Source organism: Phycodurus eques, chromosome 15, assembly GCF_024500275.1.
Source record: "Phycodurus eques isolate BA_2022a chromosome 15, UOR_Pequ_1.1, whole genome shotgun sequence".
Lineage (NCBI taxonomy): Eukaryota > Metazoa > Chordata > Actinopteri > Syngnathiformes > Syngnathidae > Phycodurus > Phycodurus eques.
In genome coordinates this window covers 23539575-23562652 of record NC_084539.1, presented here as the reverse complement: position 1 = coordinate 23562652, position 23078 = coordinate 23539575, and the positions used below count along the sequence as shown (strand labels likewise).

The 23078-nt window shown below is 45.7% G+C and overlaps 3 protein-coding genes across 10 annotated transcripts; 2 read left to right on the top strand and 1 right to left on the bottom strand.

Moving 5' to 3' along the window:
• Window positions 1-3403: 3403 nt before the first annotated feature.
• On the top strand, window positions 3404-10355 carry abraxas1 (abraxas 1, BRCA1 A complex subunit). 8 transcript variants are annotated; one of them, XM_061697925.1, is made up of 8 exons: window positions 3404-3497; window positions 4394-4484; window positions 5938-5974; window positions 6048-6311; window positions 6411-6521; window positions 6580-6664; window positions 6929-7040; window positions 9109-10355. In XM_061697925.1, the coding sequence occupies exons 1-8, from the start codon at window positions 3417-3419 to the stop codon at window positions 9345-9347; spliced, it is 1020 nt and encodes a 339-aa protein (XP_061553909.1). In that variant the 5' UTR covers window positions 3404-3416; the 3' UTR covers window positions 9348-10355. The 8 variants fall into 8 exon arrangements, with proteins under 8 accessions (XP_061553909.1, XP_061553908.1, XP_061553907.1 ...); XM_061697924.1 differs by having other exon boundaries at window positions 6048-6318; window positions 6415-6521; XM_061697923.1 differs by having other exon boundaries at window positions 6415-6664; window positions 9112-10355.
• mrps18c (mitochondrial ribosomal protein S18C) lies at window positions 9384-14076 on the bottom strand. The gene is made up of 6 exons (XM_061698003.1): window positions 13962-14076; window positions 13817-13884; window positions 13669-13752; window positions 10357-10414; window positions 10226-10285; window positions 9384-9508 (listed from the first exon to the last, which is right to left on the bottom strand). Exons 1-6 carry the CDS (start codon window positions 14035-14037, stop codon window positions 9432-9434), a joined length of 423 nt encoding a protein of 140 aa, XP_061553987.1. The 5' UTR covers window positions 14038-14076; the 3' UTR covers window positions 9384-9431.
• Window positions 14075-22971, top strand: helq (helicase, POLQ like). The gene is made up of 18 exons (XM_061698011.1): window positions 14075-14953; window positions 15080-15557; window positions 16072-16250; window positions 16678-16878; window positions 17511-17583; window positions 17654-17751; window positions 18779-18877; window positions 18946-19091; window positions 19460-19699; window positions 20151-20298; window positions 20375-20473; window positions 21051-21240; window positions 21405-21562; window positions 21638-21736; window positions 21837-22010; window positions 22097-22210; window positions 22341-22475; window positions 22550-22971. Exons 1-18 carry the CDS (start codon window positions 14930-14932, stop codon window positions 22628-22630), a joined length of 2736 nt encoding a protein of 911 aa, XP_061553995.1. The 5' UTR covers window positions 14075-14929; the 3' UTR covers window positions 22631-22971.
• Window positions 22972-23078: the final 107 nt, after the last annotated feature.

Here is a 23078-nt window from a genome sequence, read left to right as displayed (position 1 = left end):
CGGTGACCACCAAAACACGTTTTCCCCCATTTTGTTCTTATAATACAAAGTATTACAAAGTTTTGTTCTTATAATACAAAGTCGGCGCACTCCACGCTTGTTGTCGTCGTCACGGTAACGAGTGTATCCGGTCGCATTTGAGTTGACAAGATAAAGCCCAATGATCGCGATGGTATCGGAATAGAAGATTTTATTGCAGTAGTCAATCGTGAAAGAGCAAATTTGTCTTGTAGTCTGATGCGGGCATTACGTGTTGTCTGTCCCACACTGCCGACATTTTTTTTTTTTTTTTAAATAACTTCATTGGCTGTCAGGTATTTACAGTACTATGTCAAAAGACAAGCGTCAAGGTTACAAATAACTAGCTTTTGGAGTCAAATATACTGTGCACAATGGCGACACGGAGTAAATGTCTTTTGTGGATCGGATCGGCGAATTATGACATTAAAGCCGATTAGCACAAAATGCTAAATATCGGCCGATACCGATCAGGCCGATCAGATCGGTGTGAAGTCTAACAAAAACTTGTTAGAGGGTTCCTACACATGCAACACACTTATTACACAGTTACTAACATGTTACAACATGGTAACAAGCGTTACTCTGTTACGACACACTAACACGTATTACTTATGGCGGTGACGATGGCGTGTAATCAGAAGACGTGCCGTAAAGAGTAAAGTGAAGGTGATAACCATGGTTACGCCCGTCACTTGCAGTGTGGCTAACGTGCGCAGCGCGGCGTCTTTTGTGTTGTCGTCTTCTCCTTCCTGTCCGTAAGTGCAGGTCGTGTCGGGCGGCGACCCCTGACCTGGCGGCGCCGTGCCAACACGATTGCTTTTGTTCTGTCAAGAATATTTAAAGCGTGTTCATAAAAGGCGCGGCGCGGGGTCAGGCCCGGGTTAACAAAGCGGGTTAACCATCTCGGCGTCGCCGCGCCGGCTTGCCAACCTTCCGCCGCCGCCGGCCGTGGAGTCGCGGGTCGCTGGGGTCACGTTCAATTTCCACTCGTGCCGGCGGAAAATGAAAAGTCGTCATTTGCACAAATCTGAATAATTCACTCGGCCCGCCGCTGATGAAAACACGCTGGCCGGGATAAAGGAGGCCTCCCCACTTCACCCCCCCTCCCCCGGCGGCTAATGATGAATCTGGCACGAGAACGAATGAAGCGTCCTCCCGGCCGCCGCTGCCACTTCCTGCCGACATCTCAAGTGATCACCAATCAATTACCGACAGCCAACGTCTTGTTAGCGTCTGATTGGACCACTTGATTCACCTCCAGGGGTCCCACCTGCAAAGGGGTGGGGGGCGGGGTACAGGGGTGTTGTGCCCATTATGCTAATGCGGGAAGCAAGTAAAACCGACGAATGAATGAATGAATCCTTTGAGCAGCATTAAAACTTCATCCATCACAAGAGCCTGGGGGGGGGGGGGGGGAATGGGGAGGGGGGCACGCTGTGAAATGAAACATATTTGATTCCTCCGACGCCGAAGCTGATGTTTGCTGCGCCATCATGATATTACACATGACAAACTAGCTGACATGTGTTATTACCATGTAATAAATGTGTTATTATGATGGTATTGCTAGTGATGATTTGTCCCCCGATCAATATTCGGGCACAGAGAAACGCAACGGACTGGTTGTCCATCAATGACAAAGATCCCCCCCGTGGTTGCGTGAGTTTTCTCCGGGTGCTCTGGCAAACCCTAAACTCCACATAGGAAGGCTCTATTTAACGTGTGTTATTACATGTAATAACTGTTTTATAACCATAGTATTACTATCACTGACCCTATCACTTCCGAGCTGACTACAAACTTATTGTGGGATACATAATAAATGAAGGACATGCTGGTTGTCAATTACATTGATGACACTAAAATAATAACACACAAAAAAACAATGAGTTTCACTCAACAAGCAGCAAATTTATTTACGCTCTCATGACGCAATGTCATGATATGTCATGTTCAGACAAGCACACGTCATGTGACTCATGTGTGTTGTTGTGGCGCCCCCTGCTGAACCAAAGACTTTCTAACGCACGCACGCCCACAAAACATCAAAAAGAAATAATTAAAAAGAAGATAATAATAATAATAATAATATGAAAGACAAAATAGAGCCTGTGATATATATGTTTATAATTGGTTGCTTGATTTATCATACATACTAACTAAATATATTAGTAAAACTAACCATTTTGTGTGTACATTTACCTGTTTACCTTACCTTTGCTTTTTTTATTCATTATTTTTAATAATTATTAATAATACAATGATTATTTTTAATCATTGTATTATTCTTATTTATGTATTATTCTTATTTACTTTCATAATAATGATAAAAATAAAAATAATCATAATACTTTGTCATGGCGGTAGGGTGGATGACCGGTTAGCACATTCGCCTCACAGTTCTGAGGTTGCGGGTTCAAATCCGGCTGTGTGGAGTTTGCATGTTCTCCCCATCCCTGCGTGGCTTTTCTTCGGCTACTCTGGTTTCCTTCCACATGCCCAAAACATGCGCGGTAGGTCGATTGAAGACTCTAAATTGCCTATAGGTGCGAACGGTTGTTTGTTTCTATGTGCCCTGCAATTGGCTGGCGACCAGTTCCGGTTGTACCCCGCCTCTCGCCCAAAGTCATCTGGGATGGGCTCTAGCACACCCACGAGAAGTGGTACGGGAAAGACATGAATAATAATAATAATCATAATAATAATTACAAGAATAATTATTATATAATAATTATAATTATTATTATTAACTCTGGACCTCTTGTATGCCAAATGCCAGTGTAAAGGGACCTCTTGTAGAAATAATTAATTTAAAAAAAAATTATGAATTACTGCGATTGGCTGGCGACCAGTTCAGGGTGTACCCTGCCTCTCACCCGAAGTTAGCTGGGATAGGTTACAGCAGGCCCGCTACCCGCGTGAGGATAAGCAGAATGGAAGATGAATGAATGAATGAATGTAATTAATTAATGAATTATGTTACTGTTATTGGTATTATCATTACGATTATAATGTCATACTTATTGTATTTCCTGTAGGTTATGTTTTATGCTGGATCGTTTGTGCAGCACTTTGTTACAGCTGCGGATTTTGGTAACGTGCTGTACAAATAAAGTTGAGTGTGAACGGAGAATCCAACCGCATACATTTTTAACCCCTTTTTTTACTCCATCGACGAACAACTTGGCCCATATGACACAACATAACAAACGTTTGAAAAAAATAACACAAAACTCCCAAAAACATCAGCGTAGTCTTTGACAGAAATACTGTGCATGTAGTCGGATTGCGCAGGAAACGCGCATAAACGGCCCAGCGCAACGCAGCGCGGTGCTGACTGCGTTTTCTGTGGGGCGTAGTGAAGCTCTCGAATGAACCCCAAACAAGGAAAGACGATGGCGGAGCCCACAGTTCGCGTGTCTGGAATAGTTTTGACTTCTTTAATGTTTCAACACATCAGCAAAGATTCGGACGTGGTAAGGAAACACTCGACGATTTGTCAGTTTATTGTCGGAGCTGCTTGCAGTTTTTAGTCTGCACTGAGGCCTTTAGCTAGTTAGTATCACAATATTTAGCTTATTAGCATCGCAGTTTTTACAGTAGCTAGTGCAGTTAGCATCACAAAAAAAAGAAAAAAATTTTAACCTTCGTATCGTAGTCTTTACAGTAGCTAGTTAGCGTAACCATTTTTTAAATTTAAATAAATAGAAAAAACGTTTAGCTCGTTCGCATTTACAATAGCTTCTTAGCATCACATTTTGTTATTTAAAAATAATTGAAGTTTACAGTAGCTAGTTATCGTCGCGTTTATCTAAATTAAGAAATGTTGAGCTCGTTAGCATCGTACTGTTTACAGTACCTAGTTAGCATCACTGTTTTTATTTAAAACAAAATATAAACAGTTGTAGTGTTTACAGTAGCTAGTCAGCGTCACTTTTTCATTTTTTTTTAATTATTGTCTTTATTTGGAGTTTTCATACTGACATTTAAAATAGAAAACCCCTCAGTGTATGAGTGTCTTCCAGCTTTTGTTTTTTGGGTCCGATATGTGTCCAGAAAGATTATAGTTACGGACTATTAACTACAATTTCGCTGGATTTTAGACAGGACATGTATCACAATTTTTTAAATGAAAAAGAAAATAAAAATTTTAGCTCATTAGCGTTTTCAGTATCCAGTTAATGTCACGTTTTCATAACTTTAACATTTTTCCTCTTGAGTCCAAACCTGATTCCTGTCAAAACCCCCAAATGTTTTTACGTCAGGGTCCATTGAAACTTTGCCCTCCGTTTAAGCAGTGGTGTTTATGAATGTTGTCGTAAATTGTGTTCAAGTTCTCCTGAGCTGCACTTTGTGTTGGTGTGTTGAGCAGGAAGGTTTGATCCTGGGTGAGAACCACGTTGAGGAACACGTGACCATCAGCGACACGCAAGAGGATCACGTTCACCTCAGACAAACTTACAGTAAACCCTGAAAAACACTCTCTGAATACATCTTGTTTTCCTGTGCAGTGAAACCCCTGTTCATCGCAGGGGGCATGTGAAAATATAGAAAGACCATATGAAAATATATTTTTAAATGCTTTTACACTTCCCACAAATTTGAAACACATTTTAATGTTTTAAAACACACAGATATATTAAAAGACACCTATTAAAGTATTAATTTTCATCTGTTCTCGCCCTCTCGCCGTTAAGAAATGCGAGACTATCATATAACATCACTTTGAGGAAACAAAAAGAAGACTGGCTTGCACAGGTCTCAAAAGAAGAGCCCTAGCGTGCTTGCTTCAATCTTTATTTCGTCACTTCAACTTGAAGTTTACTCTAAAACTCACACACAAAATGAACCGGAATTCCAAATTGTACATTCAAACACTAAATGTTCTGCCTAACCCTATCTTTTCAGCTAACAAAAGTCTGGTATCTTAATGCTAATTTATAATGTGAAATGCCATTGGCAGACTAATGGAGATCAGATACTGTAGATGTCACAGTCATTCTGAACCTTGAAACAACTGCACATTTGAACACCAAAATGTTCAACCAAACCACATTTTATCTGTCTTATGACAATCTGAAAGCTCAATACTAACATAATGTAAAATGCCATAGATTAGATAACAGAAATTAGCATACTGTAGATTTCACGGTAATCAGAACTTTGAAACAACTGTTATTTTAACAGACGGAGCAGCGACACATTCAAGCAGTGCAGACATCGACACTCGCAGGATTGTATTCTCGACTAAACGCTAATTCCACTCAATCGAATGTTTTCAGTTAAAGAAAGTCTGCTATCTCAATGCTACACGTGGAGAAGCAACATACAACTAGAGCTCACAACAATACTTCTTGCGTATGATTACACTGCATATCTTCCCTGAGAGCTCAGTGCTGCCTGGACATGTTGTGGTACAACATGGTACTACACTCAAGGTGCACAATTCAAAATTCAGACCTCTATACACAGTGGACGCTGCATATTCGCCGTTCGGCACCTGCGGATTCATCTATTCGCAGATTTAAATTTTATTTTTATTTTTTTAAAAGGTTTTCTTTTGGGGGCGGCGCAAGGCCCCTTTTTCGTGGAAAATGCTTATTGGTGGTAAACCCTACTTCAAAATGTTTGGGGGGTTCATCAAAAAACATTTTTTTTTTAATTCGATGCAATTATAATGGGTGTCAATTATCTGTGGATTTTCCACTGTACTACAAAACGCAAAGAAGAGGGGGATTGGGTAAAACAAAAAAAAGTGGGGGATCAGGTCAAAGAAACATTGGAAAACTCACGTAATCACTTAAAAATCCACGATATAGCGGTTGACTGTACTTTCTAGGCAAAATCCAAATGTCCACATTCTCGTCCTGTGACGTCAGACCTTGTTGACCTCTGAACTCGTCTGATGTGTTGCAGGCATCCTCAAACACGTGTGCTGCCACAAACTCAACACGTGAGTCCACATCGCAGCGTCACATGACGGATCCCAGAAAACATCACGTGACACCGCCTGTTTGTGCGAATAGCTGGTACGACGCGGCAGGCAGGGTGGACATGGCGGCGGTCCACAGGCTCCTGGGCGCCAACCATCTGGAGCGCGTGATAGGCTGGTACCGTCAGCGCAGGAACACGGAGCGGCAAATGAGCATGCGCGAGAAGGCGGTGCACCAGAACCTGAAGGTGGCGCTGCGCAAACCGCACGCCGTCTTCCTGCTCGTGACGCCCACCACGCTGACTGACGCGGGCTCCACCCACCGCACCGAATACGCCGCCTTCCTCTCCAGCAGCAGGTGCAAAGTGTGTTTGTGGGTAGGGATGTGGAAAAGTAGTGACAGGAAGTGATAAGTGGTGTCAGGATTGAGATGTGATGTCATCGCTGTGGCGTGAAGACAGGTGCCCGTGGCGGTCACCAACATGGCGTCTTTGGACCATCGGGCCTACTGGATGGCGCCTACCCCGTGCTCGGCGCCAGGTTACCAGCGTGCCGTCAGCCGGCACAGGTAACACGTGCACGCACGCTATTGTGGGCGCAGCTGGTGAGTTTGTTTTCTGTCCAAGTTCCAAAATGTTGGACGCCAGCGGCCAGTCGGCGGACGTGGACGCCGTCAACGCCATGAACGCGTCGCTGCAGGACGAACTTCAGGTGAGGATGCCACTTCCTCCCGTTTCCCCTCACATTTCCTGCCTGAATTGACTGATGACCCAACTATATACACGATGTTGCCAAAAGTATTGGCTCACATCTTTGGCACTAACTAGGTCTGCTTTATAAAAAGTTAAATACAACTGAAGTGTTCTTAAAAATTATCTCGTTGGGAATGAGTCAACAATTCCGAACACAGCCCTTGTCTGTCCATCACTTCCTGTCTCCTCCCTCCCGCTTCCTGTCTCTCCGTGGCCCAATCAGAGGGCGTGTAGCGCCGTGGTGGACAGCGAGCGCGCCGTGGAGAAGACGCTCTCCGACGTTTTCGCTCTCATGAAGACAATCGGTGACAGGAAGTCGGCCTTAGCGAGCAAAGGTACAAAAAAAAAAAAAAAAAAAGAGCAATTTGTTCAAACCAGCAATTAATAATGAAGTACCTGAAACTGAAACGGTTGTTGTGGGCCACACCAACATGCTAACCTCAGTTGTGTTAAATATGATTTGAATATCTTTTTATATTAATACATTGCATTATTTTATGTAGCTATGGTACATGTTATGATTAGGACAGAAAAATTAAAAATATCAGTCACATTAAAATGAGGTTAGGGTTAGTTATTCATTAACATTACATAATGTTTTTTCACGACCATACGGCGCACCGTATCAAAAGGCGCAGTCTCAGTTACGGGGTTTATTTCTGTATTTAACACATACATAAGGCTCACCGGTGCGTATTATTGGGCGCAGGCATGGTAAAACATACGTTAGCATGCATGCACGCTAAAACAATTTGTTTAAAAAGGCAGCGGGAGCAAAACTGAGTTTCGCTTGTACTTTATTGAAGTATTTAACAATGTACTCACGTTATTTTTGGATCGATCCTCATCCACAAATCCATCAAAGTCCTCATCTTCTGTATCCGAAATGAACAGCTGGGCAAGTTCCCCAACAAACACGCCGGGTTTCCTCTCGTCGACGTCGGAGCCCGACTCGTTGCCGTGCGGCTCCTCGGGAATGATGCAACAGCGCAAGCGGACGCGTTAGCCCGAGCATCCGCAATCCGTTCACAAATTGTGGCGGAACTCCTCGTCTTAGTAAAGCTTGTGTTCGCCATCTGTCATCCACGCCGCTCGCAACTTGACTTTGAACGCCCCGTTTACACCGATGTCCAGCGGTTGGAGTTCCTTCGCCAAGCCTCCCGGAACGATGCAAGCCCCGAGCTATTGCCCTCAGTCGAATGGTGACTGTAGAGACGCTTCTCCCGGCTGTTCTTTGATCATTAATCCATTGCTCGAGTTGCTCTTCCAACTCGGGCCACCTCGCCTTGTTTCCGCGGAAACTCAGCTCCGTCTTCTTGACTTGGCGAAGCTCGTTTTCCTGCTTCCTCCACTTGCGAACCGTAGATTCGTTGATCTTGAATTCTCTCGCGGCTGCTCGATTTCCATGTTCCTCCGCGTAACCGATAGCTTGCAGTTTCAACTGCACTGAAGTTGAACGCCGCATAAAGATAATGGAAGGCTTAGTTTTATATTCAAGAACAATCTTCCCATTTGCTTGAAAAGAAAAGTTTTCGATCAATTTACTTGACCAGTCCTCACATACGGTCGTGAAACTTGGACGACGAATGCCAAAGTTATACAAAGACGACGTGTAACCCAAAGGAACACGCAACGGCAAATGTTGAAAGTAAGCATTCGCGACAAGAAAAGATGCAGTTTGATTAGACGGCAAACGCGAGTTACCGACGTCCTTCCAAAAATAAAAAGCCTTAAATGGAAATAGCTGGCCACGTTGCCCGAAGAGCTGACAAAAGGTGGACCGCAGAAACTATCAATTGGATACCACTGGACACAAAGCGGCCACGGCGAAGACCTCAAAGTCGATGGATAGATTAAATCATTAAACGCACCGGAATACACTGGTGCAAAATGTCGGAGTAGTTGGAAATGTGAAGAAGAGGCCTTCATCCTGCAGTGGATAGATAATGGCTGATTATGTGTGTGTGTATATATATATATATATATATATATATATATAAACTACTTTATAATCATTTAACCTTTTTAATTTTTAAAATAATTCTTTTGTATTGTTTCAAATGATTTTTTCTTACTTTTTAAAATAGCCAGGCGACCAGTTGAGGGCGTATCCACCTCTGGCCCAGCCAGCACACCCGCGACCCACGTGAGGAGAAGCTGGGTGGAAAATGGACGGACTTTTACAATCATTTTTATTTGGAATTTTTTATATTTTATTTTTAATGATTTTTTTTTCAAAATGTGTCATGTACATTTAAAAAATATATATTTTAAATGATTTTTTTTTTTACTTTATTTTTCAGGCAAATCAGATCAGATACCTCATTCACGGCAACCATTTTCCACTCGGAGCCCGATCTGATTGGCTTAAAAATGTTGCTTACAAGGGCGTGTTGTCACCAGCAGAGGGCGCCCCCGTCGCCGAGCGGAACGTCCGCCTCCAGCTGGCCATCCGCGCGCTCTTCGCCCGCCGCTCGGACCTCTTCGCCTGCACGCACACGCTGACGCTGGGCGGCTTCCCCGTGCCGGCCGTCGAGAGGGCGTCGCGCCCCCTGCGACCGACGGCAACTGTGAAAAGGTACGCCGCCGGCGTGCCGCAGGGCGGCAGGAAGAAAGGGCGCAAGGGAGACGCCACAAAGTGATGATGTCATCGGCAAGAAAGACGCCGCAGTCAGCGGTTTGGACTTTTACATTTATTGGCCAATGACGGGAAGGAGGAGGCGGGGCTATTCCACATTTTTGATGCCGCAGATGTTCGGGTCCCGCATCAACTCGGGATGTTTGTGTGTCACCGACATGAAACCTACACACACATTTAAAGCAAATTATTTTGGCAACATCTGGTGGCATCTTGGTGCCAAGCAACTAAGTTGACTTAAGTTCAGGAACTTCAGTGCCTCGTTGCCACTGTCAGCGGTGCCTTGAGATAAGAGTTGAATTCCTTCTTGTATTGCAAATCATCTTTCCCCATTGAAATGAATGATCTCGTCCAGCCTCCCCATATAAACAACAACAAAAAAAAAAGTCTCAAATATTATATGTAATAAAAACATGCAGTAACAGTATTAAAAAATTGAATTTAAAGCAATTATTTGTTGACCCATTCTTTGACATCGTGATACACAGCACACGGAGACGGTCACAGCTCCTCAGTAAGCCAGTAGTAAAATTAGTCGTTCTTTGCAGAGGATAACAAATATTTGCCTGTGAGTAGAGTGACACAGATGCTATTTGTTAGCTATGGTGGTTTTCATTATGTATTAGCATTAAGATTGTTGACTTTAAGGTTTAAGTTGTGATGGTTTTAAATACAAAACTTGTAATTCTCTAAAAAGTTTGAAAAAATTGTCTGAACAATAGCTCTTATCTCCAAAACTAGTAAGTCAGGTGACTTGTATCTCGAGGCACCACTGATTTGGCAATGAGAAAACTTTTTAGGGGGAGTGTTAAATAGACAAATTTTTGCTTTTCTGTTAAATGATTACATTGTTAGTGTGGGAAAACTAATCGGTGAACTTACCCATAGCGTGCGCCTTCTTGATGGCTTTGGAAATTTCTTTTTGTTTGCGTCCGCACAAGCCTGACGTCAAGATTGACATTGTTTGTTTGTTTTATGCAAAATCAAATAAAGTTTGTCTTGGCGCGGCTTACCTGTGATGTGGCGGCCGTAGATCCTTCCCGTGTGCGGTGAGATGAACTGAGACAGAAGCTGCCAAGTAGTGACCATACGTTCATTTGATTTAGACATATTTTAAGGCTTTATGCGGAACACCAATACAGAATGTGTGTGTGAGATGCAAGTATTATTTTAGTCCACTTGGGGTTGCCATCCTCATGTTCTACACTGTAGGAACTAAAATTTTAAAAATATCAGTAGGAGCTACATTTTTTTGGGGAAATAAGTAGGAACAAAAAAAAAAACAGGAAAAAAAGTCAGTTCGAAACAATGAATTAAGAAGTTAAAAAAAAACTGGAAATGTACAAAAATCAGTACGAACTTAAAAAAAAGAGAGAACACGTTTCATTATTTTAGTCCACTTGGGGTCGCCATCCTCGTGTTGTACACTGTAGTACAGGCCCCTCCAAACGTATTGGAACGGCACGGTCAATTCCTTTATGTATACTGAAGACATTTGGGGTTCAGATCAGAAGATTAATATGAGACAAAAGTTCAGAACTGCAGCTTTCATTTTATGTTATTTACATCTAGAGGTGTTAAACAACTCAGGACAGAGCACCTTTTGTTGGAAGCCACCCACTTGTCAAGTGAGCAAACGTATTGGAACAGACATAATTAAATGTACTTAAAGTGTATAACATTTAATATTTGGTGGCATAACTCTTGCAGTAACTGGATCAAGCCTGTGACCCATTGACTCCACCAGATTGTTGCAGTCTTTATTTGAAATGCTTTACTGCAGCCTCTTTCAGTTCTTGTTTCTAGGGGTTTCTCCCTTTAGTCTCCTCTTCAGGAGGTAAAATGCATTCTCTTTTGGGTTAAGGTCTGGTGATTCAGTTGGCCAGTCTAAGACCTTCCACTTCCCCCGACGATGAAGTCGTTTGTTGTGTTGGCAGTGTGTTATGGGTCATTGTCTTGCTGCATGAAGCTTCTCACGATTTGTTTGGATGCATTTTTCTGTAAATTGCCAGACAAAATGTTTTGTTAAACTTCAGAATTCATTTTGCTGCCACCAACGTGAGTTACATCATCAATAAAGACGAGTGAATCCGTTCCAGAAGCAGCCATACAAGCCCAAGCCATGACATGACCTCCGCCATGCTTCACAGATGAGCTTGTGTGCTTTTGGATCACAAGCAGATCCTTTCTTTCTCCATACTTTGGCCTTTCCATCACTTTGCGAGAGGTTCATCTTGATCTCATCACTCCATAAAACTTTTGTGGCTCATCTCTGTACTTCTTTGCAAAATCCAATGGAGCCTTCCGATTCTTTTTGCTGATGAGTTTTTTGGATCTTGTAGTATGGCCCGTATATTCCTTCGCTCAAAGTCTTCTTCCAACGGTGGCTTGTGATACGTTCCCCCCTGCCCTGTGGAGGTTGGCAGTGATGTCGCTGACTGTTGTCTTTGGGTGTTTCTTCACAGCTCTCCCGTTTCCGTCATCAACTGCTGTCGATACCCTAGGCCGACCTGTTCGATGTCTGTTGCTCAGTACGCCAGTAGCTTCCCTTTTTCAGGACAATCCAAAGAGTTGTATTGGCTGCGCCCAGTTGTTGTGCAACAGCGCTGATGGATTTTCCCTCTTCTCTCAGCTTCTAAATGGTTTGCTTTTCTCCCATAGACCCCTCTCTGGTCTTCATGTTTGCTTAATAGCAAATGCAGTTTTCACAGGTGAAACCCAAAGCCCAAAACTAACACTATCTAATGTTTCAGCAATCAATCGAAAAGGCAAGCACCTGAGCAACTAGAAACACCCAACAGTCACGTGTTCCAATACTTTTGCTCACTTGACAACTTCAAACAAAAGCTGCTCTGTCCTGAGTTGTTGAACACATCGAGATGTAAATACCATGAAATAAAAGCTGGAATTCGGAACTTCTGTCGCATAATCATCTTTTGATTTTAACCCTCCTGTTGAACTGTGGGTCAGATTGACTCGTAAAAATGTAGATGTATTTTTTCTAATGTATAAAACTTTTTGTTTGTTTGTTTGTTAATTTAACCCTCTTGCTAATACTGTGGGTCAAATTGACCCTTTGAACAGTAGATGTTTTTTATTTATGTACCATAGTGTTATCCATTTTTCCTTATAGTTAACAGGATTTAAAATGAAGGTAAGAACAATTACTCCGTCACGTCATCACAATTTATCCAAAATGCTACTTGAGTAAATACTCAAGTAGCATTTTGGATAAACTGTACTTGTCAGAGTAGTTTTAATGCAGCCATACTTTTTACTTTTACTCGAGTATTTGTTCAAAAGAAACAGTAGTTTTGCTCCGTTACAATGATCTGCATGCCACTCGCTACTTTTATTTATCAATTATTGCTTATCTTTTTTTGTGTGCGCTCTATTTAGACTTCGACTTCCACATTGGGCGCTGTTCGCTCCATTCGAACGGAACCGTGAGTGCCTTTTAACTCTCGTTCACCAATCAAACGACACAAGACAGTCACATGACTGCGCACGCTGTCTTCTATTGGGCTTGGCGGACACAGACATAAACACTAGATTCGCCGGCCCGGCTAATCAACGTGCCTATGTGGCGCCATGTTGGGAAGGTCGTCGTCCCCATACAAGGTGACAAAAACAACAGCTTTCATGCATTGTATTATTTTCCTGGCACCGTCTGCCCAAATGTGGATATTCCAGCCCACTTCTAAATTGAGAAAACAGCTAGCGGTAAGTTTCGGATGTTTTTGTTGTTGTTTTGGCTGTGTGTATTAGCCCACATTAGCCTTATTTTGTGGTCATAAGTAACTGTAAAACATGCAACACACTTTTGGGGTACTGGCTAATCTCGCGCACGCACTTCACACACACTGCACATTGACATTTTATTTAGTTTTAGTTAGTTAGTATCTTATTTCATGTTCATGTTCTGACAAATCAGAAGTTACTCACCATCTACTCAGTACTTGAGTAGTTTTTTCACTGAGTACTAATTATTATTATTTTTTTTTACTTGAGTCATTAATTTAAAGTAACAGTACTTTTACTTGAGTACAATATTTGGCTACTCTACCCACCTCTGGCTCGAACCGAGGCCTCCAATGTTGATTGGACCCGAGGTCGGCTGACTCCTGATTACAATTTGTTCTTGGAGTTCCCATACTTTTCATGGTGTGTCCAGTAAACATGACAAACTATTTAGTTGCGGGAAATTATGTTTTTCTGTTGAAATCCGAGTTATTCCACAGGGTTCACACTTTTTCTTGCAACTGCAAAAAGTATAGCGCCTACGTACACGTATAAAATAAGCGACTGTATGTATATTTTGTCACCTGAATGTTCTTGAAGTCGACGGTGACGTTGCAGAGGACGCAACCTTTCTGTGGCTCCTTGTACGGATTTTCCATCTTGACGAGCTGGCGATTGGAGATTACAAGTCATGTAATGATTGGAAGTAAAAGACGAAAAGTATCAACTCACCATTTGGTCATGTTTGTGTTCGTGTTTTTGTGTTTGTAGGTCAGATGAAGCGGACGCGCTTCTTGAAGCTGCAACAACAACACGGAGGGTTAGCATTAGCATGACTATAACAAATATTGACATTGAAGATGAGCTTAAAGTTAACCTGCGGGGTAGCTCGCATTTCTCAGTCGCGAAAAGACACAAAATAATAGACGAGGTGTTCGATTTAGAAGCAGCATTTTGATGAAGGGCGAACCGGATGTTGTTGTTATCTATTTCCGGTTCGGCGCCGTCCTGAAGGTTTTTTAGTTCCTACTGATTTCTTTCTTACCAATTTTATTTTATTTCATATATTTTCTTTAGCTCCTAATGTTCTTTAAGTGGCTACGAATTTGTATCACTTTCCACTGTTTTTTGTTAAGTTCCTACTGATTTTCTTTTATCGTTCCTCTGGATTTTTTCTTCCTATTGATTTTTCTTTATTTTAACGGAATTTTGTTTGTCTGGTTTAATAGATGAAAACAAGTGTTTGTCCGCGAACTAAAAGAAAAATACATGTTTGAAATATCGTCACAAATCTACCATCCACACGATCCCGGAAGTGAGCTCAGATTTCTCTCTCGCGTGACAGAACAACTCGACACTTTTGTGTTTGTTAGTTTAACTAAAACTACTAATTTACTGGCTGCCGCGAGAATATGTGCACATTTGTATTATAGGTCCAGGCTTCATTTGTAAAGGTCTGTGGCTGCTTCGCGAGCTAAACAATAACAAAGAGAAGTTCGCAGAGACTTTTAGCACTTGAAGGTGTGTTTTTAACCAAAAAAAATCGACAATAACTTCTACTTCTAAATGATTTTAGTGTGCTCTGGACGTTAACTTCTAACACATATAACGATACCGGGAATAAGATGAACAATGTTGCATTATTATTTCACGTCTTTCCCGAGGTTGGTCGTTAGCGGGTTAGCAGCGTTAGCTTGCCTCGTCTGTAGCATGCAGCTTCTGGCTGGTCACGTGCCCACGAAGGAGTCGAAATGATGAAATGATTTTTTTAAAAAGAAGAAATTCAAGAGAGAAAAGAGGACGTTAAAGTAAGCAAGGAGTCGACCGGAGGAAGAGAAATCCCTCATGGATGACAAGCAGCATGTGGAGGTTTGAGCTTCTCATCATATGAACTTGAATATGCAATATCATATGTGTGTTAATAGACCAATTGAGGATGTGTCCATTGATGTCATAGAAGTCCAATTGACGCGTTGTTGCGGTTGTGTCAATCAGTGCAGTGACAGCGACGACTTGTTCGGCGACTACGACAGTCTCCTGGAGGACGCGTCATTGTTGGCCAAACTGGACCGGGCCGACGAGCCGGCGGCCGAGGACCGGCGCTTCCTCTCCGACTCCATCGTGGACGCGCCGGACGCAGACGTGGTGCGGGACGATCTGCCTTGCAGCCAGCGGGAACCCAAGAGGCGCAAAGTACACGGGCACGCCACCCCTGGCACGGACGACGAGAAGGTCCACGGCGTGGCGAGGAGGAGCGTGAGCGAGCGCGTGAAGAAGACGCTGCGAAGTAACGCGGCGGCGCCCGCCAGCCTTTCGCGTTCTGTGGCGATGAAGGAGGCGGTGCTCAGCCGCGAGATCAGCGGCGCCGCGGAGGCCGTCCGTGCGCACGACGACGACCTGGGGCCTTTTTTTGGCCTGCCCAGCAAAGTCAAAGACCTCCTCTTCACGCTCAGGGGAATCCGCAGCCTCTATGGTGACGTCGCATCGCATCGCGTCACGTCACGTGACTACTCATCACGGGACAACACATCACATCACATGACGTAACAACTCAGGGCAATCGCAACACATGTGATGTCATGTCCTGTCCTGTGACAGGACATGACATCACATGTGTTGTCATATCATGTGACATCACATCACATGATGTCACATGATATGACCACACGCGTTGCCCTGTGACGTGACATGACAACACATCATATGATGTCACGTGACGCCAAAACACACGTGAAATGACATGAGATTGGGTGGAATCGCAACGTGACATCACGTCAAATGACATCACAACGCACGGCATGACGTGCTCACGTGACACGCGTTGTCGCAAAACCCTTACGTCATATTCCCGTCACATGACGTCGCAACACGACACGGTGTCGCACGATACCGCATCGCATGACGTGTGACGGCACATGACAAAACATGACATCGTGACGACATTCGTTTCCCTCACGGGATGACACGCGTGCGTTTGTGTGCGCCAGCGTGGCAGGAGACGTGTTTGCGTCTGGATTGCGTGTCGGAGCGGAAGAATCTGATCTACACGCTTCCCACCGGCGGCGGCAAAACCTTGGTGGCCGAGCTCCTGATGATCCGAGAGCTGCTGTGCGGCAAGCGCAACTGCATCTTCGTCCTGCCCTACGTCGCCCTCGTCCAAGAGAAGGTCGGTCGCGCCCGCCGCCGCTCCGTATGAAGCAGAGAAAGACTCGTGTTTTGTTTTCAGGGCCCGTACCGATTATTAGTCGTCACGGGGGCCGGAAACCGATATTACGAGCCGATATTCCTTTTGCAGGAAAATGGAAAATATGAGAAAATGTACATGAATATAGAACATGTTTATAATACAACCCTTTCTGAGTCACACAGTTTGACAAACAATTGGCGTAAGAGTTTCGGTTTTCGGCCTTTGGTTCCTCCTTTTCGGTTTGGGTCAAGAATGTTGATTTGGGTGCGACACCAGCACTTTTAATCATCGATCTCTTTATCGACCGACGACGATACGCGTGAAATGCTGATAACGGGCCGGCCGACGACGGGTTCGCCGACCCCGCTGTGTCCGAAGTCTGAATGCGACGTGGCGGTGATGGCAGGTTCGCGGGCTGGCGGTCTTGGGTCTGGAGCTGGACTTCCTGGTGGAGGAGTACGCGGGCAGCAAGGGCAGGTTCCCGCCCGTCAGCAGGAGGGGGCGGCGCTCCCTCTACGTGGCCACCATCGAGAAGGCGCACGCCCTCGTCAACGCGCTCATCGAGAGCGACGCGCTGCGGCGCGTCGGCCTGCTCGTGGTGGACGAGGTGAGTCCGTGCCGAATTGCCGCTCACGTTGTAGCGGGAAAAAACCGCGTCCAAGCTTGGCACGGAACTTTTTTCCAGCATTTTGAGCCACAAAATATTGTGTTCCCAGACAACAAGTGGCAACACCTTCCAAAACCAAGAGTAGGCGCTCTTCTACCGCCAGAAACCAAATAGCGTTTACTTGCTAGCTTTTTCCGTTCTTTCGGCAAGAGCACCGGAACGTGTGCTTGGTTTCCCCAAAACGCCGCATTCGGACTACAAAGCGGAGAGAGGACGACAGTGACTTTGACGTTCATATATTTTGCTTTTGCAAAACTCGAGACTGGCTCCATACCCCCGTATTTCGCCGCTGAAACGTAAAGGAAAACAAATCTGACACGGATTAAGTCCTCCTCGCCACTAGTCGGCGCTACGCCGCCACGGTGTGATACATTGGCGAACCAGAAAGAAAGAATTGTTCACAATTCTCTGTCATAGTTCACTTGTTCAATTTTCAAAAATAAATATTACATTTACATGACGACATCTAAATGTAGTTGTTAGTTTCATTGTTTTATGAATAGAGTAGGCACTTGTCATTCAGTACAATGTAGCATTTGTGCAAGTGTGCGAATTTCCATTGTCCCGTTCAGCTGCACATGCTGGGCGCGGGCGGCCGAGGCGCTCTGCTGGAGATCACCCTGGCCAAAGTTTTGCACCTCAGCCGTAAGTGTGACGTCGCCCGCCGCAGTCTTCGCCGCCACGACGTCATCGGGCTTTTGATCCGCGGCGGCAGGCGACACGCAGATCGTGGGCATGAGCGCCACCCTGGGGAACATCGGCGAGCTGCAGACGTTCCTCAAGGCTGACAACTACCGCGACGACTTTCGACCTGTGAGTCGGAATTTCATTTGAAAGTCATCATTTCCTCACTCCTTTTTTCATCAAGTGGACCGCGAAGTTTTGTTGTTATAATAAGAAAAATCCTACTCTTTAATATTACACTTAATCAAAACGTACAGTAATGACCTGATCCAATAGAATGTAATTGTCCAATTAAGAAAACAAATATGATCTAGTATCAATAGAATTTATAATGAATACAATAACTTATCTTTGGTGTGCCTTAACGCTTGCAATGTAGATCTTAGTTACAGGCAGAACATTTGACACTTTTACAAGACTTTGTCCATTTAGTATTTGTTTAACATTACACCAGGGAGAAAAATTGACCCAAATTATTTTTGTATCTTTTGTAGAATTAATGTTTGAATGTGTAAGGGCGGCACGGTGGAGACCGGTTACGACATCCGCCTCACAGTTGTGAGGTTGCGGGTTCAAATCCGGCCTCGCCTGCGTGGAGTTTGCATGTTCTCCCGTGGCCGGGTGGCTTTTCTCGGGGTACTCCGCTTTCCTCCCACATCCCCGAAACGTGTGTGCTAGGTTGATTGAAGAATAAATTGCCCGTAGGTGTGAATGTGAGTGCCAATGGTTGTTTGCTTCTACAAGCCCAATTCCAATGAAGTTGGGATGTTGTGTTCAACATAAATAAAAACAGAATACAATGATTTGCAAATCATGTTCAACCTATATTTCATCGAATACGCTACAAAGACACGATATTTCATGTTCAAACTAATCAACTTAATTGTTTTTAGCAAATAATCATGAACTTAGAATTTGATGGCTGCAACACGAGCTGTTGGAATGTCTGCTAGTTCGAGTTTGCATTGATCGGCCATTGGGTGATGATGATGATGATTATGATTTGATTTTGAACAGTTTAACTCAAGGTACCACCGTATCGATGGTTCCTAAAAAATCGGGAACGAGTGAACGATTTGCGTTAGGAATCGTTCACTCGTTCCCGAATCGCCGCAAAGGGATTTTGAGCGGAATTTTCAAATGTCTTTTTCTTCAGGTGCATCTGAAGGAGTACGTGAAACTGGGCGACGGCATCTACGAGGTGGACGCCCGGGAGGAAGACAGTTTTCGCTTATGTCGTCGCTTGGAGTTGAATGTACGCAGCGCTGTTGTTGTTGTGTTGTTGTTGTTGTTGTGTGATGCGAGGCGCGTGTGCGCGCGCAGTACTCGAGCGCCATGCAGAAGGTGGACCCGGACCACATCGTCGCGCTGGTGACCGAGGTGATCCCCAAACATTCCTGCCTGCTCTTCTGCCCCACCAAGAGGAACTGCGAGAACGTGGCCGTCATGATTTGCAAGTACCTCCGACGGTGCGTCCCGCGCCGGATCGATCACTTTCAAAACAATTTGCAACCTTAAACTTCCTTTTTGAAACGATACAGTGTCATATCGTGGATCATTCAAATTTGTTCACAGTTGTAAATAAAAGGATGTGTGACAAACATTTTTTTTTTTTACATTTAAATATTTTTTTTTTCCCCAAGTAATGAACTTTGTTTTGCATATTTCATAAAAAAAAATAGTGTGCCATGGTTGAACATTTCAACTTTTTCTTGTAAACTCTTGTTAGTTTTCTTTCCAAAATAATGTCAACTCAAGTGTGGTGATTCAGATTTGTTGGAATTCAAGAAGGAGCGTTTTTTTTTTTTTTTTTTTGGTCGTCTCTCTTTCTCTTCAGGGACTTCCTGCGCGAGCGGCAGGCGGAGAAGGAGGAGCTCCTGCGCCAGCTGAAGGAGTGCGGCAAGGGCTCGCTGTGCCCGCTCCTGAGGAGGACTGTCCCGCTGGGCGTGGCCTACCACCACAGCGGCCTGACGGGCGACGAGCGCAAGCTGCTGGAGGACGCGTACGGCGCCGGCGTCCTCTGCCTGCTGGCGTGCACGTCCACGCTGGCCGCCGGCGTCAACCTGCCCGCCAGAAGGTCAGCCCGCGTGCCGCAGCGCCGTCGCCTCCTCTTCGAGCCAGCGCCGGCCGTCGCGTCGCGATGACGATTCGATGGAATTTAGGAACCCTTTTCAAATTGGCAAAAATCGGCTCATTTTGTTTTCGTTTTTGATTTACACATTGACACATGACCGTGTAATAATAATGACATTCAAACCAAAGTACCCCCCCAAAAAAATTGGCTGATTTTTGCCAATTTTGCTTTCTGTTGTGAAGTTAAACATAGTTCAGGACAACAGTCAAACCTTCTGCCTGTTGTTCATATCTTGATTGTTGTAAGCGTTAAGGGACGAAAAAACAAATCTATTCAATCTACATAAATATTTTTTTAAGTTAATTGGCCGATGAATCGGTTATCGGAGTCGTATTCTGCCAAATATCGGGATCGGCGTCCGCATCGTCGCCTAATGACGACGTTGTGACGGCAGGGTGATCGTGCGCTCGCCGCTGGTGGCGCTGGCGGCGCTGACGACGAGCCAGTACAAGCAGATGGCGGGCCGCGCCGGGAGGGCGGGGCTGGACAGCGAGGGCGAGAGCATCCTCATCCTGCAGGACGCGCGAGCGGGACAAGGTCACGCCTCGCTCGCCGTCATTCCGCGTCCCGTCCCGGCGTGGCCTCACCGTGTGTGCGCGTGCGTGTTTTCAGGCCAAGGCGTTGTTGTGCTCCCCCGTGGAGAATTGCTACAGCTGCCTCCTCGCCGACGACCACAAAAGTCTGCTCGGCCTCATCCTGTCCCTCGTCGGCTTAAAAGTAACGTGTGCGTGCGTGCGTGCGTGTACAGTTGAAACCCCATGTTTCTTTTTCCCCCTCACTGTCTTACATGAAATTGGACGGAACCGTTCTTGTTTTAGGTCTACTAGGATTTCCATTCATCCATTTTCTGTACCGCTTCTCCTCACGAGGGTGGCTAGCGCCGATCCCAGCTGACTGCGGGCGAGCGGCGTGGTCGACCCTGAACTGCTCGCTAGCCAATCGCAGGGCACAAAGAAAGAAGCTACCATTTGCACATTCGCACCTACGGGCAATTTAGAGTCTTCAATCAATCTACCACGCATGTTTTTGGGATGCGGGAGGAAACCGGAGCGCCCGGAGAAAAGCCACGCGGGCACGGGGAGAACATGCAAACTCCACACAGGCGGGGGCGGGGATTGAACCCCGGTCCTCACAACTGTGAGGCAGACGCTCTAACCGGTCGCACACCGTGCCGCCTTCATGTCAGACAGTCAGAAAAAAAAAAAATGGCTGTCTTGTATCGTGGATGGAAACATTGCATTTCAAGTGTGTGTGTGCGTGCGCACATTTGACGTGTGGCCCGCTTGTGCGTCAGGTGGCGTCGCGCGTGGAGCATCTGGAGGAGTTTGTGCGCGGGACGCTGCTGTTCGTGCAGCGCGAGCGTGCGTGCGTGCGTCTGGAGGATGTCCTCCAGCGCAGTGTGGACCTCCTAAAGGTCAAAGGTCTTCTGCACGTGCAGGGTCGCGCCTTGCAGGTCACGCTCTTGGGCCGGGCCACCTTTAAAGGTATGCAAGTTTCATATGCGTCAATTATTGACCGTGCGATCGTTTATCGTGATGCTTATCCTTAGCTTGTTCCTGGCGTTTTGCATTGCATGTTAGCATTAAGCTAAGCAGACTCAAAAACAATTTGCTTGTTTTAAATCCACAAGGTTTGTGTGTGTATACAGGTTGCGTGGACGTGAGCCACAGTGAAGTTCTGTACCAGGACCTCCAGCAGGGCCTGGAGGGCCTTTTTCTCAACAGCTTTCTTCACCTGCTCTTCCTGGTGACGCCGTACGACCTCGCCGCCGCCTGCACGCCAGACTGGATGACCTTCTACACGCAGGTCACACACGCACGCACACGCACGTGAGGTCACGGAGTTCTCCTGCGGGTGACGTGAAGGCGCTTTGTGCGGCAGATGTCCTCGTTGTCGTCGTCGGAGCTGAAAATGTGCGCGACGGTGGGAGTGCCCGAAAGTTTGGTGGCCAGGAAGGCGGCCGGACAAAGCGTCAGCAAGGTCGAGGGTCGCCACAAGCGGCATGCAGTTGCAAACGCGGCCAGCAGGAGGCAACCAAGCTAACACTGTATGGCTCGCCTGTGTGTGTGTACGTACACAGTGTGCCAACATGCGTGTGGCGAAGCGTGTGTATCTCTCGTTGGTTCTGATGTCGCTGCTGAAGGATGGCGACCTTTGGGGCGTGGCCCAAAGGTTTCAGCTGAGTCGCGGCTTCGTCCAATCGCTGCTCAGCTCGGCCGCTGCGTTTTGCACATGCGTGCTGCACTTCACGCAGGTATCAGACGCACACGCAATACAAACACACACACACCATGTGTTTGTTGCATGTGTGTTAATGTCTGCTATTGTGTGCGTGTGTAGGAGTTGGAGTCTTTGTGGCCATACAGGTCCCTACTGGAGGCGCTGACGCGACGCCTCAGCTACTGCGTGAAGCCGGAGCTCATCCCCCTGATGGAGGTGGCGGGGGTCACGGAGGTCAGCGCGCGCTGCACCGCGTCAATGTCCGTCCGTCTCTTTTCATCACACGTGCGTGTGTGTTTTTCTGTGAATGTGTGTGTACGTTTGCGCATTGCGTTTGGATGTGTACATGTGTGCGTGTGGACAGGCTCGCGCCAAGCAGCTCCACGCCGCCGGCTACACGACGCCGACGCACTTGGCCAACGCCGACGCCGCCCTCCTGGTCCGGACGGCGGAGCGCCTCAGCAGGAAACAGGCCAATCAAATCGTGGCCTCGGCCAAAGTGGGTGTGGCGCGCGCGCGTGCTTCCGCCCCGCCGCCCTGTGCGCGCGTGTGTAACCGCCATCTTTGTTTCAGATGTTGCTCGACGAGAAGGCGGCCGCGCTGCAACAGGAAGTCGATCATCTGCTCGCCGTGCCGCCTGGCCTGCCCGACTGAACGCGCTACCACGGCAACCGTCTCGGGTTACGTAATAAAGTCAGGTTAGCGTAGTCGCTAACGCGAGGATTGGCTGTGATTGGTTGGAATGGAAGCGAAGGACACAAATGTCACATTTTGTAGATGAACATTTTTTAACCCAGACTTATTAAACATGTCAGAAACCAAATAAATGGGACAATAAAACAAATGTGTGTGCGGTTGTGCAGCTGCGAATGTAAAAGGAGGTAAAAGTTTGTGAATGTGTTGATGTAAGCAGGCATGTGAATGCATAAAGATATTTCGTATTTCTAAAGGGTAGAAAAGTATGAAAAAGGAAATAAAATCCTGAGGTCACATGACTGCTTTGATATAGCGGCTCTGTTATCTCAACATATACTACAAACATATACTTATCGAGATAATGTTTTTGTTCGTAAAGAAGGCAAAGGTCAGACTGGTTGCGCCT